At 37.1% G+C, this 19,041-nt stretch overlaps 3 protein-coding genes across 3 annotated transcripts; 1 reads left to right on the forward strand and 2 right to left on the reverse strand.

Annotated features, from left to right (window-relative positions):
* Window positions 1-238: 238 nt before the first annotated feature.
* On the reverse strand, window positions 239-4,587 carry LOC110803145 (50S ribosomal protein L19-2, chloroplastic). The gene is made up of 6 exons (XM_022008627.2): window positions 4,457-4,587; window positions 4,240-4,341; window positions 1,737-1,994; window positions 1,573-1,659; window positions 1,325-1,458; window positions 239-690 (listed from the first exon to the last, which is right to left on the reverse strand). Exons 2-6 carry the CDS (start codon window positions 4,339-4,341, stop codon window positions 588-590), a joined length of 684 nt encoding a protein of 227 aa, XP_021864319.1. The 5' UTR covers window positions 4,457-4,587; the 3' UTR covers window positions 239-587.
* Window positions 4,588-5,440: 853 nt separating this feature from the next.
* Window positions 5,441-10,215, reverse strand: LOC110803126 (probable protein S-acyltransferase 14). Its single transcript, XM_022008603.2, has 7 exons — window positions 9,644-10,215; window positions 9,027-9,246; window positions 8,848-8,939; window positions 7,302-7,425; window positions 7,094-7,179; window positions 6,262-6,327; window positions 5,441-5,957 (listed from the first exon to the last, which is right to left on the reverse strand). The coding sequence occupies exons 1-7, from the start codon at window positions 9,851-9,853 to the stop codon at window positions 5,832-5,834; spliced, it is 924 nt and encodes a 307-aa protein (XP_021864295.1). The 5' UTR covers window positions 9,854-10,215; the 3' UTR covers window positions 5,441-5,831.
* A 2,450-nt stretch (window positions 10,216-12,665) lies between these two features.
* Window positions 12,666-14,155, forward strand: LOC110803146 (uncharacterized). Its single transcript, XM_056837525.1, has 2 exons — window positions 12,666-12,867; window positions 13,548-14,155. Exons 1-2 carry the CDS (start codon window positions 12,780-12,782, stop codon window positions 13,856-13,858), a joined length of 399 nt encoding a protein of 132 aa, XP_056693503.1. The 5' UTR covers window positions 12,666-12,779; the 3' UTR covers window positions 13,859-14,155.
* Window positions 14,156-19,041: the final 4,886 nt, after the last annotated feature.

Consider the following 19,041-nt stretch of genomic DNA (forward strand, 5'->3'; position numbering starts at 1 on the left):
TACAGGCTTCAGCCTAGAGGGTGAAAGCTCACCAACATTGCCCGAAAATGACAGGCACCAAATAAAATGCAGAACTATCTTAGGGAAAAGGCAACCCATGATCCATTTTGAAGCAAAAAGAACCCAAACAACCTCCCTCTTCTAGGCTCAACACTGTGAGTCTGACCTGCTGCTGTCATTTTCGTTCCATGGTAGATGTATTGTAAATGATACATCTTACAAGCAAATTAACAAGAAATCAAGGAGGAACCAGCAAAAGGATTTATTACCCTGGCAGCTTAAATAAGGCCTTTAAAACATTGTCAACATTCGACAACACATCACCCACATTGCTAAACCTTGATAAACATTGCACTTTTTACGCACCAGGAATTACACAGAAGAAACTTTTGACATATATAAACTGGTTTTGGGATCTGTTAACAAAAATGATCTGACATTGCCATCCTGAAGATGCAACAGCCCAGCTAACATTGATTCCACAGATATTATATAATGCAGAGTGTTTGCAGATCTTTCTGAAGAACCCTGCTTTTTCCTAGGTGGCAAATCATTCCATCTCCATACAATTGAAACAAAGCTGGGCCCTATTTCTTCAGGGGGTTCATCTTTTCCCTCAGGTAGTATAACTTGGCTCTCCTCACTTTCTTCTTATCCAGCACTTTTATCTCCTTTATGTTAGGTGAATACCTGTTGCCATCAAATCACAGGTCGTTAAAAATCAGACAATAATCATTTTACATTAGTAAGTCGTTATAAAGATTTCTACAGTTCTACTCAATCTATTTTCCTAGAGAGGAAGAACAACAAATGTAACAAATTTATTATTCCTGCAGGGACACGGGACTACAAAGAGAGGTAACCAGAAGGTCTGCAGAAGTTTCAGTATGGAGAAAATGCATTGAGGGAAAATGTGGTTATCTAGAGAAAGAAAATTGTAAAAATAAAGACACTGTGATGGAACCATTTCTTTAGGTTAAGATCCAGCCCAAATATTTTTTTATAGAAAGAAAATGTGGTTTTTTAGAGAAAGAAAATTGTAAAAAACAAGGAAACAGCGATAGGACCATTTCTTTAGGTAAATATTTTTTAATTTTTATCTAGTCCGTTTAGTCTTTGCCCTGTACAACCTAAATCATACTGGCCTTGGATGTACTCTTCTCAGATTGTAATAAGGCCCGACCAACGGGGAATTTTTGGGTGATGCGCAGCTATAATGTATTAGTCTTAAGCTTGGTGCTTTAGACTACAGGAAAAATAAGTGTTAAAGACTGTAGGATGAAACAGGTATTTCATTTTCAAGGAAGTTTCCAAGTTCACATACATTGGAAGAAGACTCTCAACCCCAACTCCAGCAACTAGCCTCCTTATTCTAAATGTTGAGTTTAATCCTGCATTCCGTCTTGCTATAACAATGCCTTTTATTGTAGTAATACGTCGTTTGTTCTCAGGAACTTCCTGTTTTTACACATGAGCAAAAGGACAGTAAAAATTAGAAAATGTTGTTGAAAGGTCCTATTCCAGCATGTAAGCAAGCAATATCAATAGTTACCCCTACCAAGATTCACATACCAATTTGAGCTGGATAATATATCCTGGCTTGATATCAGGCATTTCTCTCTGTCCCCTTACCTCCTCAACTGCTTCTTTATCCAGAATCTGTCGGGAACAAATTGAATGGAACATAAGAATGAAAGTAAAGCGCGTACAACTACTTGTAAAAGAGATAAGCATACCTGCATTATGTGTCTCGCTGTTTTGTCAAGCCTCTTAAATTTAATGCGCGTAGGCACGTCGATTTCAGGAGCTGTAGTATCCTGTGTGACTGATGCTGCAGGAGTACCAGCTGTCGAGAAGCACCTGTGAAGACAGCTAGCGCAGGTGCAGCAAGAAGCCTCATGAATGGCTCCAAACTTTGCACTACCGCTGAAGAAAGCTAGTGCAGGTACAGCATACCCATGTTTTGAATCACATTCATGGCCAAGTTTCTTTCCCTGTAACAATTTGAATCTATAAACAACACATTTCAAATTGAAACAAACCCATAATAGAAGATGAAAACTCATTGTTTTTGGGTTTCCTGTTCTCTTTTCCTTTTTTATGGAGCTAAACGAAGCATTAGAGCCACATTTAGTAACAAAATTTGCAGTTGGAATATTCAACCTATAATGGTTTCATTTACTTGAACAAAATAAGGAACGGAAAACTGTCACACATTTATATGAACTTCCAGCACTATCAACCAACACAGCAAAGAGTTCAAACTGTTCAAAACAAAAACAGTAAACATCACTACAAGCAGTGTCAACCCGAGAAAAGGCAAGGAAAAGAAAGAACAAAGAGAAGAAGCCAAAAAGAAAGACAGGGGGGAGAAAGAGAGATAATGGAGTTATTAACCTTAGATTAGTAGAGCAAGAATATCACATGGAGGTGACCTAGAAATGTAGAATGCCACCTTCTCCCATCTAGCATCCATGTAACTTAAAAGAGTTATTAATGGGAAAATGATGCTTCACTAGAGCATAAAAAATAGAAATCAAGGCCATGCTTGGAATGGGAGAAATGAGTTAGAGGGCACAAGGATGAATTCAGGCCTAAAAGGAGGCGGATGCGCAGAAAAGGTTCTGATGGTTGTTAAGACTAGGTGAAGAAACCTATGGAGTACTTCCCTTGCCTGGGAGTAAATTATACGGAGTATTCTTCAAGGGGAGTGGGGGACCTAATGCCTATTATGGAATTACCCCATTCAAAAATGATATCACCCCATTCGGAAATGATATAAATTTACCCGCCTTAACTATTTTACAGCCAGTGACAGTTACCTCCCATTAATTTTTATAGTAAATATTTCCCAAACTGATTCTCTCATTCCAAGAATTGTCCAAATGCAAACTAATGATTATTTTTCAACAACTTAAACTGTACCAGGCATGACATTCCTTTATAGGCCTCTGGTGACTCAGATCAGAGGGTTCAGCAAGTAATCATATCAATTTGCCAAACTCCTACCCACGGCAAAAACTTGGCATTTACTCCAGTTTGTAGTCCTCTCAACTAATAAACAGAAACCACAGGCAATATAAAAGTATCCACCAAAGTCTGGGTTCTCTCACTTTCCTTTGTTTTCCCCAATATATCTTCACCAACAAGAGAAAATAAACCTTTAATATGAAGGCTTCCCATCCCACAATCCCAGTACCAAGCCTCACTACAAGCTTTACTTCTATTATTAATGGAAGTTGGTTTAAAACCTGTAACCAAAAAAGACAGTACTTTCAAATATTGGATTCTGACTTCTGTGACTTGCGGACATTCTTACAGCTGCTTTAGTGTTTCATCCACGAGTATAGGATTCATTTAAATGGATAAGATGTGAAAGAAGGACACAATTTTTTTCATAGAACTAAATAAACATTTTAGAAAATTCTAGCCGGAGAAAGGTTGAGGATGGGGTTAAAATAAGGCATTCCTTTCTCAAATACGAGCATACTTTTACAACTTTAGGAAAACAATCTCATACCTAAGAGAATCACTCTCATTAACAAATCAAACAGCAGAAAATGGAAATCTAATTTTCCTAGGAAAGGATTCTTCCCCCAACCCACAACCCAAGGAGATGAGCCAAAGTTAACCCTCTTCCTATTATCAAGGGTTACATGCCTCAGCATACAATTGAAGTGCGAAAAGAAACGAAGCACCTTTTTTCTAAACGCCTACCAACTTACTGGGATTACCAACTTTATTGAAGATAACTTACATCCAAATTATCTACTCCCACTCTCACAATGGAAATTGACAAAGCTATAATCCGAACAATACCCATCTTTCGTCACACTGGAGAGCGTATCGTGTAAGTTCAACAGCTCAAAAAGTTTAAACAAATGCTTCAAAGTTTCAATTTGCCCCAGCATTTTCCTTGTCCAAAGTAACAATAACTTCAAATTCACAAATTCAATTTAACACCGCAATATTCCCAGCCTGTTACTATCATATTCAAAATTCCTTAACCTCAAGCAGCTGAATCTATTAAAAAAAAAAGAATCAAACAAAAACATTCCAAGATTACGAAAACTGGGAAAATGAATCAATCATTTTAAGTTGGCAACGTGCTCCAACATTCACAAATTAGGTTAAAGCCTAATATTTATCAACCCTAAGTTAATAAATCGAAAAATCATGTAGCTAAAACAACTAATTCACTAAAAAAAAAAGGTGAAAGAGAAGAAGAAATGTAAGTACCGAAACAATGGAGGAGAGTGAATCAAAGCTTCGAATATTCGACGGGACGATCTCCGAGGTGATTCTGCATTGCGATCGAACTGCCCTAATTAGGGATTGCATCTGAAAATTCTCGGAACAAATCGAAATATTTTGATTAGTTGGAGGATAAATTAATTGATAAAATGGGGAAATTTTTTATGAAAATAATGGCGAGAAATGTTGATTGTGTTGATACCTTCAGTGAAGTAGACGAAGAAGAAATTCTGGAAAAACCCTACTTTCTTCTTCCTGGTTTTTGGTACAGTAGCAATTGGGAGGGTTTATCGAGTAATGTAGATGGACGAAACTACCCCTGTATCAATGGCCTTGTAAATGGGTGGGGCGGGTCCGGTTATTAATCTCTATTCCTCCGTTCCGCAATAGATACATTATTTCTCTTTTGGACAGTGGAGTATTCATTAACTAACTTTGACAATTATTTTCACATTATGCAAAAACAAGCATAGTCAAGTGAGATCTTGTTAAATTGGTATCAATATGAGGATTCCAAATATCAATTTTTTATAATTTTTACTTACACGCAATTAGATATATTAATGTTCAAAGAAGCATGTTGAGATACGTGAAAAAAGAAATGATGCATGCAAAACAGAGGAAATATACAAGTGAAGAGGTGGAGTTATTTTTAGTAAATTCACTTTTAGTGTCCCCTTGAATTACTAAAATACCCTCTACACTTATAGAATAGATAATACGGTATTTTTATAAAATGCCCATGAGATTTGCAAAAACGCACCAAATACCCTCGCGTCTTTTAAATCACATAATATACCCCTATTTTTCCCAAGTTTGCACCAAATACCTCTAAACCGACCTTCTATTAGTCCTCCGTTAAGTCGTGTTTACCCTCCCTAGTCCTGAACTGAACTCATTGTTCCCTTCTTGTAGTCACCAATTCAACATTGAGAACACAAGATTGTGACATTGTTTACCCTTTTATCATATTGCACAAGTGGTTTGATAGTTCGTACCATTGAACACAATTACCCTTGTATTTCACATATGTAACCAATAATTTGGACCAACTCAACAAAATTTCCTAATTCTATTGCATGGACAGAGGCACGACTTGAAGCCACAGCAAAGTCAAAGTTCAAGCCGCCCTCTCACAAAGTATATTGGTAGCATCGTGGGGGGTGGGGGAATGTTTACACTCCTGTACAGAAATAAATGAATGTTGCACTGCATATAGTATAAACATCAGCAATTCCTGTGTTACAAACCCCCCTCACTCTCAGTCCCATTATAAGTTAGACTGTTAGAACATAAAAATACATGGTAAGTAAGCAACAGCCCTCAAAGCTCTATAACCTACATCTCCCTGCTCCCTGCAAACATCAACCTTCTCTCTTGTTTTGTATATTTATAGTACCCTCTTCCCTTCATAAATTTTAATCTACACTTTTAAGCAAACCGACCAGAACCCAACAAATCGCCACTTGCTCCATCGATCAAGGACGAAGGGGAGAAAAGCATCTATGAGACCTCTGTTCTACATATGTAAGGAACCACTTCTGAATGTCATAGATGTAGCCCTGAACCTACACGTGTTAAAACTCTTGTGCGTCAAGGTCTGGCTTTGATGGATAATCGAGACCCTGAAGTTCTGGCATCCTTCGAATATCTTCTTCTGCATATGCAGGGACGAACCAATACTTCTTGTCCGTTCCAAATACCTGCAAAGCATCAAACGTTGTTCAGAATGCTGTAAAAGCTTAAAATCTTAAAAAATACAAGCATGAAACTGCACAAAACCTATATCGACTCTATTCTCTGAATTGATTGAGGATTTCAACAGAACAGAGAGAGCCTAAGTAGTAAGAAAGAACGTTGCCAAGTGATTTTGTATATGCTCAAGTTGTCAAGCATAATCTAATGAGAGAACCTATAATTGCAATTCTTGCAAATTCTTGTCAAATCTTAATAAACTTGCTGTTGGAAGACTTCAGAAGACAATAAAATCATACAAAAGATACCAACCTGCTCAAAATTCTTCTTCTTTCCAAGGTCAAAGCGCCACTTTGGGCTTGTCTTCTTCTCATATGCCTGATCACGTAGCAAAGGGAGAAGAAGCAGGTAAATAAAATTCCTTAAAATACCAGCTACATTGCAAAGTACCACTGACAAATGAAGCCACAATTGAGAAGGTTTTCGCAATCTGCTCTGTTAATGCACGACTACTCTTTTCTTCTAGTTTTTATATTTTTCTCTATTATCCTCCCTTTTGTGTAAAGGTGGGTGTGTGGGAGGGGAATTCATGCATGGCAGTAATTATATTCGCCATTAGTCCAAAACAAAACACCCTAAACAACCATTGAACATTCAGACATAATAGAAATTTGGGCACTCTAAATTAGACCCAAAATGACATTGCCTGTTATCAAAAAAAAAAAGGCATTGCCAAAAAAAAAAAATTAATATCGCTCTTCAAGCCTAACTTAAAGGGTTGGCATTTGGCAGCATGCTCATTCCATAAAACTTAAATCTAGAGAACTAGGCTAAGTAGAGAATCCTGATAGCTAAACTGTCCAAGTAGCTAAAAGGAAAACTATCAGTGCAGGGTATTGACAACTGAAGGGAAATGTCATGTCAATACTAGGCTCTTGACCGAGATAATTAATTGATGACAACGCCTTATAGGAAATGGAGGAAAGGCGAGAGTGGACCTTATTGGCAACTTTCACAGGCCACCAGGAAGGAGTAACATCAAATAATCTCACGGTGCAGATGAACCATAATAAAAAAAAAAACATAAGAATCTGCAAACAGCACTACAGACTACAGCCAACCGAAATTGTAAGACATAGTTTACCTCAATAGTAGTGGTATTAGCTGCAACCAAAGATATGTGCATGATGAGAAATCCCATCACACTCAATGCAAAAGCCAAATTCAAAACTGCAACCACCACAAACGCCAATAAAGACAAACTATAAGGTCCTCAGCCAAAAGTGACAATAGTATTAGCAAAGAGTGAACATGCATTGAAGTTCAAAATTAAGTAGCTAATCAAACATTACCAAATGCAAGGAATGTCGTTGCAAGACTGCTTGGTGTTCCAGGTATCTCTCCATCACTGAAGAATGCGATAAATTGTGGCAGCAGCGAAATAGTTACTAGAGTGGTCTCTAAAAATGTGTAGAACTGCAGCACAACACCAAAAAACCAGAAATAGATAAATGTATAAATCAGAATAATGAATAATCAGATACATCAATAACAAATAAATCACGATCCCTTCCTACGACCAATCATGCGAAGACCTTAATAACCAATCTATCTACATAAAATTATACAGTTCATAAATGGTATATGTATCTGAACACCTACATTGCAAAAACCAACTTCAATCACTGTGGAAAGGAAACTGTTGACACTTGCAAACTCCTCATAATCCATTAGCCGTTAGGGTGTTAAACTTAGAGGACACTCACCTCCTGTTCAGGCGAGTTCAGTGTCTCCTCTTTCGGGAGCATATACTTGGCCGTTAGGGTTTCAGCTCTGAGATAGGTCTAACATTTCAAGTAATACAGGATTTTCAATCAATCATGGGACATGGGGCATATTTTGCCTTGGAGATGAAGCAATCAATCATGGGGCAATTTTTCCTTAGAGATGAAGTTACAGAATTTGAACATAACTGTGCTACAAGTGGGCAGAAAGAAAATCACAGCTTTCACTTTTGTCTTTTTTTCCCCAAAAGAAACACCCGGTCTGTTTAATTGCACCCCTTTTTTTTATAAGTTCTTACGGAGGGACAGAGTATTGAAGGACGATTCCTTTTCAGGAAGGGGAGAATGATATGTATTAAAATTTGATCCAGAACTCAGAGTCCACCTTGGTGTCTACTGGTAATTGTTTGGTTTAACCTTTGATTATTTCATTAATTAGTACGTAAGCTTCTTTTTTATTAAGTTGCTTTGCGATGTATGATGCTTTGTCTAGGAACAAGATAACTTGGCCCTTAGGGCATTCCACAAGTTTGCAGGTTGTTTAGTTAAGTTAGGATTCTTATTGTCTTTATGAGTCAAAAGGGTAGTTTGTAGGCATGTGCAGCTACAGTCACGTTAAACGTGGGAGCCTGATTAAGAAGTAAAGATTCAGCAGCAAACCCTTACAATCTTTAGAGATGTTTCCTCTTCTAGGATGTGTTCATCAAGATGTCCCCTAGACTTGTGCGTTTATAGAGATCTATCGTTCACTATATACAAATTAAAATCCTTTAAAATCTTCCAGACAATAAACTGGGTCTCTTATATAATTAAATCCATCTCTGGTGTTTTACACTTTTGCAGATAATGACAACCATTCAAACTAAAAGCATACAACTTATCTCGTTAAAATATACTCTCCGTATACAGCAGTATAACAGAAAACAAAATAACTCTCCTACTGAGCAAAACTCCAACCCTATTATTGATAGATAAAATAAAACACACTGTAAAGACAGCACCAAAAAGCGGCAATAGCATGTGGATACCTCAACTATGGTCTAATTGCATATAATGATGCAATGCACCAACTATGGAAAGTGGAAAGAAACGAGGAACATAATTGGAAACATACCAGGAATAGAAGGAAATGTTTATAGTTTAATGCCCCAACACAGTTGACAACCCATACACAATGGTGATCCATTTTCAGTACACACCTCCCACCTGGTACAAAATTTAGCAGTGGGTCAAGTATACAAAAACCGGCAGGCATTCACTAAAAGGAAATAACACAAACGCAGCGTTACTCACAAACAGAGCAATGATGGCAGCGGGGAGGTTTCAGCTGGTTGCACTTTCTACAAACTCGAACTTTCGTATTTGATTGGTCAGTTTGCACACCACTGAAGTCGGACGCAGTTAGTGGATCATTCTCACCTCTCTCCTCATCTACATCAGGCCTCCAATTCGGGGGCACACAACCCGGATCAGTGAAAACAACCGAAAAATAACTCCACAATAACATGGCTAACTGCAAGTTGAAAACAACAAATTCCTTAATTTAGCAACGCTTGACAAAAAGCTAGATACTACTTAGCTATGGCATTCAAAATCCTATACAAAATCATAAAAATAGAAAAGAAGTTCACCATAGCTGACACAATTCATGGCACCCACAATTCTATAAAGATAAATTGCATAATTAAGCAGCTAATTAAAGTCAAGACCCCCAAATTTTAGCCTAACTAAATCAATCCAAGAAAAATGAGCTAGCTTTTCTCAATTAATACAAGAAAAAACTTAAACTCATCAAAATTAAACATCGATAATACGGAAATTAATCATAATCAAAATCAAGAAAGAGGGATAAATCTAAAACAAGACCAAAATTCATAAGATAAACTTTGAAAATTCAAAATTAAACTTACCAATCCATGAAACGGTAACAATACGGCGAGGGAAGTAAGAGTGTCAAGGCCACCATCGAACAAAGTGGGGCCATAAGTGGTCAAAACGACAGCGTAATAGGTGACACCCACAACCCCTAAAACAAGCAAGATCATGATCGAGCCTAAACCCCTCAAAGCAGTACAAAATCTGAATACATTCCACGCCATTACTGTTCCAGATCTGTACATCACTCACACGAGAAGATAGGAGAGAGAAAATCGATGGGAAAATATCAGTGAATTTTGATTATTTAACAATCAAAATCTTTTTTTGTTTTTTGGGGAGATGGGGTCGGCGTTTTTTTGGAAATTTTGTTTTTTCCCCCTGTTTGTGAGCTCCTTTAAGGTGGAATTTAATGGCGGAAAAAGGTTAAACAGGGGTTTTGGAAGAGGAGAAGAGAGAAAATAAGGGTGGCGCGTGGAAGAAAGACGCCGAGAATGGGTTGGGGGGGAAGGTGGGGAGTTTGAAGAAGAATTCTTTGTTTCTGGGGTTAGCTTGACAAATGAGTTATCGGCACTTTTATTGGGGTTGATTTATCAAAAGGCAAAATACAATACTCCTTGCATAATTATTAGACTAGTTTTCTAAAATTCTTTTGGGGTCATGGGCTTAATAATCCAAATCTATATTTTTTTTGGGGTCATGGGCTAATTTTTGTTTTTGTTTTTGGGTGCGAATGAGCCACAAGGGCGGGGATGAGAATCGATTACAGGATTAACTGAAATCGGGATGAGAGCTTAATCAACTGAGCTATCCTTCACTCTCCTCAGTACGGTTATGGGCTAGTTTAACACATGAGAGTTATGTGGTGCGACTCCGTTTTACTAATTAAAGGAGATGTTTGGTTGACATGAAAAAAACATAGAAAGTATTGTCTCTTAGAAAATTTACTTCTTACAAAATAGAGGAAGTTGCTTACTCAGGTGGACGCTAAATTAGTAGAATTTCTCATAGGAATTTACTCCATAAATTTAACCAAACAACATCACATATATCCCAGAAAATACTTATACATTGAAGAAAAAAAATTATCTAACGAAGTTCATATATTTAAGTGTTTAACCAAACCACCACAAAGAGTATTTGTATTGTTATTTTACTTGGTTGTATGTTATTTTCAAACGAAGTCTTACATTTGTTTTAATTGATGAACAATTAGGAATCGTATGACATTCCTCTAAGAAAATGAATCATATGATGTACTTTCCGACCAATAATTTTTGGTCATTGTTGACTATTTCCACTTTCTAGAAGGTCTATCCTACTTATTTTTGTCAAATACTTGCATTTACTTTTAGCCAAACACAGTTAGTTCTGTTTTTTTTTTTTTTTTTTTGGTGTGATAACAAAGTTATTTTCTAAAAAAGTTAATTCAAAGGTTGTACTTCTTCCGATTTTTAATACTCGCATCGTTTGTGATTTCTACACTACGTATTATAATTTGACCATTATTGTTGATGTATACGTAAGATAAAACATAGTTATGTGAAATATTGTTAGATTCTTTTTAATGTGCACTTTCAAAGTAATAACTTTTTATAATTTTTGCTTAAAGGGAATTAAAGATAATAATGATCAAAGTTGTGCATTGACATGCATGAAAGTGACAAACATTGCGAGTAAAAATGAACGGAGGAAGTACTATGTTATCAGAGTTGCGATTATTTCCCTAAAGAGAAGTTATTAGAGTTGCTCTTGGATATTAACCTTGGTTCGTAAAAGAGAGTGAATTCTGGTCAAAAAGGGAACGAGGAGGAAAGGTAATCATAATCTTTAGGGTGAACTTATCCCTCAAAGTCTCAAACTCCAAATTCTGCCACATCATCTTTCCATTAACATTTAACTAATTTTTCATTATTCAGACTCACATAAGACTCTCCCCTATTTTTACACATTATTCACAGACTCACCACACATTATTCACAGACTCACCTCACACTCACCTAAGCTCCTGAAAAAAAAATTAAGAGCACCAATACGAGCACACTCTTAGCTAACTCTTGAGGAGAGAGAAAATTTAAGAGTTATCTCTTAATAAAAAAAAGAGCTAACTCTTATATATCTCTTATTTAGAGGTTGATTGAGACATCCTCTAAATAAGAGGTACCTCTTAGAAATAAGAGGGGGGTGAGGTGTATGTTCTGCATGTTTTTTGGTTATTTTTCTTTAAAAAAACATGTAAAAAGGTACTTAACAATGAGTGTACAAGAGATAGTTTATTTCTTGGATTTTTTTGGTACATAACTCTTAATAAAATATGGTAATTAGGTCAATGAGACATATTAAGTGGACAACTAAGAGTTACCCTTACTATTGATGCTCTAAGTAGGATAAAGTGTGATGATGTGACATGATTTGATTTGGTTGGAGAAAAAGGTGGAGAAACTAATTTATCCCTACTTTAGAGGGGAGTCTGGAGGAGACTCTTGGGATAGATGTAAAGGGTTGTTTGTGTAACACTTGGTCATTTCATTCTTTTCTAACCAAGTCACCATTTCTCCACCATATCAACATCTTTGTAAGAAGGTCAAATTTGATGTTTTAAAGACCAAATTTGACCATAAAGCTCCTGATCCGGAGCTTTTATGGTCGAATTTGACCATTTAAAGACATAACAAAGAGTAAACTGTACTGAAGGTCCCTAAACTTTGCCAAAAGGAGCAGTTAGGTCCCTCAAGTTTCAAAAGGAGCATTTAGGTCCCTCAAAATGGATGGAAAACGCTGCTTTTTGTTTTCCGTCACTAACGGCCGTTAAAATGAATATAATAATATTAAAAATTATTAAAATAAAAGGAGAATTAATATACACGTAGATTAATGATTGAAAACAGATGATTTTGATGAAAATAAGCCTTTTCCAATTACTTAGCCTTTTCAACTTACTTTTTCAATGTGTACACGTGGAAACCTTCCAACTTCTCTCGTTTTTTCTGGTTCCTTCCTAATAATGTTTTGGCGGTAATTTTTTACTGTTCCCAACCCTATTTCCCCCCTTTTCACTTCCTATTTATATGGTCCCCCCCCCCCCATTTTCACTCTCAGTTGTCTTTTTGCCATTTACTCACTCAAACACTTAAGAGAATTTGAAGTTATTACTCTGAGTTTTCTGCAAAAATGGGTTCTTGCGTATCAGGAAAGAGGACTGCTGATAAGTGGGAATGTCGCACCCCCAAGAGAACAAGAATTTCCAGATGGGACGAAGGTATTTTCATTCAATTTGTCGGTTTTTTCAATAAATGTTTGCAGTTGAGCCATGATAAATTAGGGCTTTTTTGTTAAGTAACTTTTTCCCAAAATTGGTGCATGCATTATCTTGATTGTGGTGTTTTATATGTTAATTTAAACAATCGTGGGCTGATTTCGCATAATTTATCAATTGAAGTTGGAATTAGGGTTTCGTCCGTTTTTACTTTCCAATATTTAATTCGAATTGATGCTTGCATGTTCTTGAAAATGGTGTTTAATATGTTAAATTATACAATTGTTGCCTAATTTGGAATTAATTTAAACTAGATTTTGTAGTAATTAGGGTTTCACTTACTGTTTTTGATTCACTTAAATAAAAAACAAAGTTTGATTAATTCGAATTGATGCTTGCATGTTCTTGAAAATGGTGTTTAATATGTTAAATTATACAATTGTTGCCTAATTTGGAATTAATTTAAACTAGATTTTGTAGTAATTAGGGTTTCACTTACTGTTTTTGATTCACTTAAATAAAAAACAGAGTTTGATTAATTCGAATTGATGCTTGCATGTTCTTGAAAATGGTGTTTATTTAAACTATTGTTTCTTAATTTAGAAGTATTTTAATCTAGATTCCGTATAATAATTAGGGTTTACTTACTGTTTTATTGACTTTGGCCGTTACTTTGACTTTAGGAGACCTTGCTTTAAGGGAGGCACACCCCCTTTGCCATCATCAAGACATCCTCATCACCCAGATCTTCACCAAGCTGGACTGGGAGGGGCAGGCTGCTGTGCAGATGGTATGCAAGCAGTGGCGTAGGTGGGCCAAGTTGCGGTACCGCCTCCCATACCACTACCCTCAAGGATGCTACCGCGCGTGGCTGCGGGAGTGGGTGATCATGGACATCATTGACAATGATGGCCGTGACTTCCACGCCTGGATGGACAAGGACATGACCGTCTACTTTGACGGCTTCCCCCTCCTTTTCAAGGAGGAGGAGTAGCTGGTGGTGGAGGCCATGCAGGGGTGGGTGGTGGTGGCGCTGGTGGTGGCCCCTCTTTTGTCAAGCTTATGATGATCCAGCTTGTTTATAGCTTTTTTTATTTTTAATTTTCAAGGACAATTACATTACTACTGTCATTGCAATTAGGTTTTTGTGAATGTGACAAATGTTGGTTTTTGGTATTTGTCACTGCTATGACAGTAGTTTATATCTAACCGTAGGCTTCTCCCTCAATAGTGGATTGAGGTTTGAAATGTTAGGGTTGAAGCCTACCCTTTTGTAAATGCAACTGACATGATCATGATGAATGAATGAATGCAACTTTAACCTTTTGTTATCTCTTGTGTTATTCAAGATTTGGTTTGGTTTGATTTCTTAAAGTTTTTTTTTTTAATTGATATTGTTTTAACTTTGATCAGATGTTGATGATTTGACTTTGAACCCTTGCATATATGTGCGTCATGGTGGTGAATGGGTTGTGCAAGGTGATATGGTTTATAGTGGGGGGAGGGTGGATGTCTTTGATTACATCCATGAGAATGCAGATGGCAAATATGTTAAGGAATTAGTGGATAGTTTAGGTTATAATGATATAGAGAAAGTACATTTCTGGGACCCTAGGAAAGAATTCAAGAATGGGGTTAGGTTTTTAGGTTTTGATAGTAGTACTTGTGACCCTTTCTTAGCTTTACTCTTTGAATACAAAAGCATTCATATATACATTGAACATAAAATCAAACCCACCTACAACTTTAACCTAAACAGGAGTGAAGGAGGGGGAGGAGGGAGAGGTAGCTTCCTTGAGTTGTTGAATACTGATGTGGTTGACTTAAATTCTGATTATGTGGAACCACCTTTTACAGTACTCCCACCCAAACAAACTGAAACTCAACCTGAACCTCAACCTGAACCTCAAATTCAACCTCAAAATGTGCCTCAACCTGAAATTGATTATGATTCAGAGGGTACAGATGAAGATGATGATGAGTTAGCCACTGCTAGGTCTAAGATATCTGATGATATGAGAAGGGAAAAGGCTTATTTGGAGGAGTTAGTAATGCTGAAAAAACTAGCAGAAAGTAAAGTAGAAGGTGGTCTGAATTTGGGGGATGACTTTGATGGATACAGTGACTTAGACAGCCCTAGTGAGTCAGAAGATGAGGATGATGTTGGTTACTTAGTTGCACCACAACACCATAAGAGGGGGAGAGGGAAACAGAAGCAAAACAACACTGAAACTGAAGAGAGGGAAGCCACTTTTTATGTTGGGCAACAGTTTGAGAATCCAAAGACATTTAGGAAAGCAATCATAGATTATTCAATTGATAAAGGAAGAAACATTCCATTTTCTAAAAATGATTCCACTAGGGTTTGTGCAGAGTGTGAGCACAAAGATAAAGGTTGTAAATGGAGAATATGGGCTTCATGGGAGAGAGGAAGAAGGTCATTTACAGTGAAAACATTTGTCAGTGAGCACACTTGTGGTAGGACACCTATCATTAAGAAGATGACTTCACATTGGATTGCAGAACACTACCAGAATCTGTTTAAGGTTAACCCTTACATGAGAGTGCAAGATATTCAGGAAACCATTTGGTTAGAAAAGGGTATAAGGGTGAGCAAAGACAAGGCTGCCAGGGCTAGGAGAAGGGGTCAAACACTCATTGTTGGTGAATACAAAGAGCAGTATGCATTACTCCCAAGGTATGCAGCTGAGATACTAAGAAGCAATCCAGGGAACACAGTGAAGTTGAAGTTGGATGCAAATGTGTTTGACAGACTGTATTTGTGTTTTGAGGCACTTAGGAAAGGGTTCTTGGCAGGATGCAGACCTTTCATATCACTTGATGGATGTTTCTTAAAGGGACCATTTGGGGGTCAATTGTTAGTAGCAGTAGGGAGGGATGGAAACAATCAAATGTTCCCTTTGGCTTGGGCTGTTTGTGAGGTTGAGAGCACTGACACATGGAGTTGGTTTCTAGAACTTCTAGCTACTGATTTAGGCACTAGTGAAGGAGCAGGGTACACTTTCATGTCTGACCAACAAAAGGGTTTACTTGCTGCTGTGTCAAATGTGTTTCCACAAGCTGAAAGTAGGGTGTGTGCAAGGCATGTGTACTGTAACTTTAGGGGAGTGTTTGGAGGTGGTTTAGAGTACAGAAAACAATTTTGGACTATTGCAAAAAGCAACACAGTAAATCACTTCAATGAAAACATTGAAGTAATGAGGGGTATTTCACATGAAGCTGCTGAAGACCTACTGAAAAGGAACTACAAGAAATGGTGTAGGGCATTCTACACTCCATTATCTTGTTGTGACAGTGTAGACAACAACATGAGTGAGGTGTTTAATGCATACATCTTGAGTGCAAGGCACAAGCCTATTATTACCATGTTGGAAGATATCAGAGAGGGTTTGATGGAAAGACTGCATAAGAAAAGAGATTTCATTGGGAAAAAGGAGATAATGTTGTGTCCTAGGATCCAAATTCAGTTAGAGAAACACAAAATTTTGGCTAGGGGTTGGAATGCATACTGGGATGGTGGGTTTTGCTATGGAGTAAGAGAAGGTGCAACACAGGTTAAGTATGTGGTGGATCTGAACCAATATACTTGCAGTTGCAATGCATGGCAGGTGAGTGGGATTCCATGCAAACATGCAATTGTTGCTATATGGAATAAAGTAGACCACCCAGAACAATATGTCAATGCATATTTCTGCAAACAGACCTACATGAAGGCATATGAATTTTTGTTAGAGCCTTTAAATGGTCCTCAAGAGTGGCCTACTTCTGATAGCATTGTTGTGGCTCCAAAGGTGAAAAAGGTCAATGGAAGACCTAAAACAAAGAGGAGATATGGTGTTGGAGAGGTAACTGCATCTGGTAAGCTGAAGAGAACAGGTTGTTCTATGAAATGCAGCTTATGTGGTGTGATAGGCCACAACAAAAGGGGTTGCAAGAATGCCCCTAAGCAACAACAACACAACAACAATCATGCTACTGCAGAGCAGACCACACCACAGCAACAACACCCAAGAACCAGTTCAGCTATACCAATGCACAATAGGGGTGTGGGTATTTATACCTACCCAAATGGGTATCAAAGAATAGATATTGTAAGTCATTCAATATACTCAAATTCTTTCTTACATGTTACTTTACTGTACTGAAGCCAACTTGTTCCTAATTTGTTTTAATTAATGCAGCCTATATCACAACACTTTCCCACACCACAGAGGCAAAGACCTCCTGCAGCTTTCTATTCTGATCATGGGGGTGAGCAAACCATCTACTCCTTCCCTGCACATGACTTCCCATTGTCACAGACTCAACCAAGTCAAGGACACACAATATCAAGCCAAGCATTGCAGGATCTTGCAATGGCTAGAAGATTAGAAAAAAGACCACGAGGTTAGATTTTATTGAATTTAAAGTCTTCATTACATTTCATTAGTGCAAATCATTACATTTTACCTACCCACTTAACCCACTTAACTTAAAACAAACCAGATAAAAAAAAACAGAACCACTAGGATTACAACCCACACTTCACATTTCACACTAATAGGTCTTCTCATCTTGCTCATCACATAGTCTGCCTCCCTCTTCCTTGCATAATTGTTAGCTTCACTAAGTTTTGTCCTAAAACTATCAACTTCAGCAGCAAGGCTTTGTTTATCTTGCATTAACCCTAGTATGACAATTGTTTGCCAAGTTGTTGGTTCTTGTTCATCAATCCATCTAAAAAAGATGCAACCCCTTCTGTTTGTTTCAACATCATAATCTGGACAAGCAATGAACCTCCTTCCAGGATTTTCTTTTGTCCATGCCTTTTGAATGGATACTGTGAATCCACAGTAGCACCTCTTAGGGTGCTCATTATCACCATTGTTGAACAAAGAGATAGCCCTGTTCATCATTCTGCAAATAAATTACGTTTTAATAATTATTTCCTAAATATGTTAATTATTGTTAAAATAAGCTAACTTAAAATTTTAAAAAAAATGGCAGAAAAATACCTTTTTGTTGAGAAGAGTCAGCTATGGTGGAGCAACAGAGAAAAAACACAAAGCAGAAGATGGAGAAGAAAGAATTTTTTTTTTAAGTGTTTTATTGTTGTTTTGTTTGCCATGGAATGTTAAATACTCTGTTTTTTGAGAGCCTCAACGGCTATATTTTTGTAAAAAGCTAACTGAAATGAATTTCCCTTTATTTAATTATTGGTAAATGGTAAATGTAACTGTTTTTTTGTCGTTTAGTGCCTTTTATTTAGTTTCCTTTTAATTTAATTGAATTTTAACGGCCGTTAGTGACGGAAAACAAAAAGCAGCGTTTTCCATCCATTTTGAGGGACCTAAATGCTCCTTTCGAAACTTGAGGGACCTAACTGCTCCTTTTGGCAAAGTTTAGGGACCTCCAGACCTATTTACTCACATAACAAATGATAAGAAAAAAGCATTATTCCATTCTTAATATATATATATATATATATATATATATATATATATATATATATATATATATATATATATATATATATATATATATATATATATATATATTTTTATCTCAACATGTTAGTGATGTGAATGCTAAAAGGAATTCTTTTGAAGAGCCTATCACGTTGATACTTAACCTGATGGGGTTTGACTTTGATAAAAGACAGGCTTGGGTAACAAAGATTACTTGGACGACAAGCAAGGATGGGGTGGACGATACTCCTACCTAAGTTGCTTGGGAAGGAAGCAACAACAAGACCTAGGTCCGAACCTAGGCTAGGAAACGACTGCTTTAGTCTTTCCTAATCTATCTTAAATTCACTTTCTATAATTTTTGCCTCAAGGTTTTTGGAACCTAATTGGGTTCAGTTTTACTTGTTTGGGCTTAGGATTTATTTTTCTGTCTTAAATTCTAATCCTTCTAGAATTAGTTTCCATATCTAAATCTTAGAACTATCTCTATATAAACAGCCTTAGTAGTATATTATTTCACAATCAATACAACTTCATAATTTATTCTACATCTTTATGGTTATTACGTGAGTATAGGGATGTTAGTGGGGCGGGTTTAGCGGGAGACCCGCCCCGCATCCGCCGCAAGTAGGCGGGGATGGAGGTAGGTTTGGTGGGTGATGGGGTGGGGATGGGTATAAAAATCGTACCCTCCATGGGTGATGGGGCG

Source organism: Spinacia oleracea, chromosome 2 (genome assembly GCF_020520425.1).
Source record: "Spinacia oleracea cultivar Varoflay chromosome 2, BTI_SOV_V1, whole genome shotgun sequence".
Classification (NCBI taxonomy): Eukaryota; Viridiplantae; Streptophyta; class Magnoliopsida; order Caryophyllales; family Amaranthaceae; genus Spinacia; species Spinacia oleracea.

Excerpts from the sequence above, each read along its gene's own strand:
- LOC110803126 (XM_022008603.2), bottom strand. The coding sequence starts at position 9,853 with ATGTACAGATCTGGAACAGTAATGGCGTGGAATGTATTCAGATTTTGT. Across the intron at positions 8,940-9,026 it reads CTGCCATCATTGCTCTGTTT|GTGGGAGGTGTGTACTGAAA; the intron begins GTGAGTAACGCT and ends ATTTTGTACCAG. Across the intron at positions 6,328-7,093 it reads CTAATACCACTACTATTGAG|GCATATGAGAAGAAGACAAG; the intron begins GTAAACTATGTC and ends CTACGTGATCAG.
- LOC110803145 (XM_022008627.2), bottom strand. The coding sequence starts at position 4,341 with ATGCAATCCCTAATTAGGGCAGTTCGATCGCAATGCAGAATCACCTCG. Across the intron at positions 1,660-1,736 it reads CAGCGAGACACATAATGCAG|ATTCTGGATAAAGAAGCAGT; the intron begins GTATGCTTATCT and ends TGTTCCCGACAG. Across the intron at positions 691-1,324 it reads GTTGAGAGTCTTCTTCCAAT|GTATTCACCTAACATAAAGG; the intron begins GTATGTGAACTT and ends TGATGGCAACAG.
- LOC110803146 (XM_056837525.1), top strand. The coding sequence starts at position 12,780 with ATGGGTTCTTGCGTATCAGGAAAGAGGACTGCTGATAAGTGGGAATGT. Across the intron at positions 12,868-13,547 it reads AATTTCCAGATGGGACGAAG|GAGACCTTGCTTTAAGGGAG; the intron begins GTATTTTCATTC and ends CTTTGACTTTAG.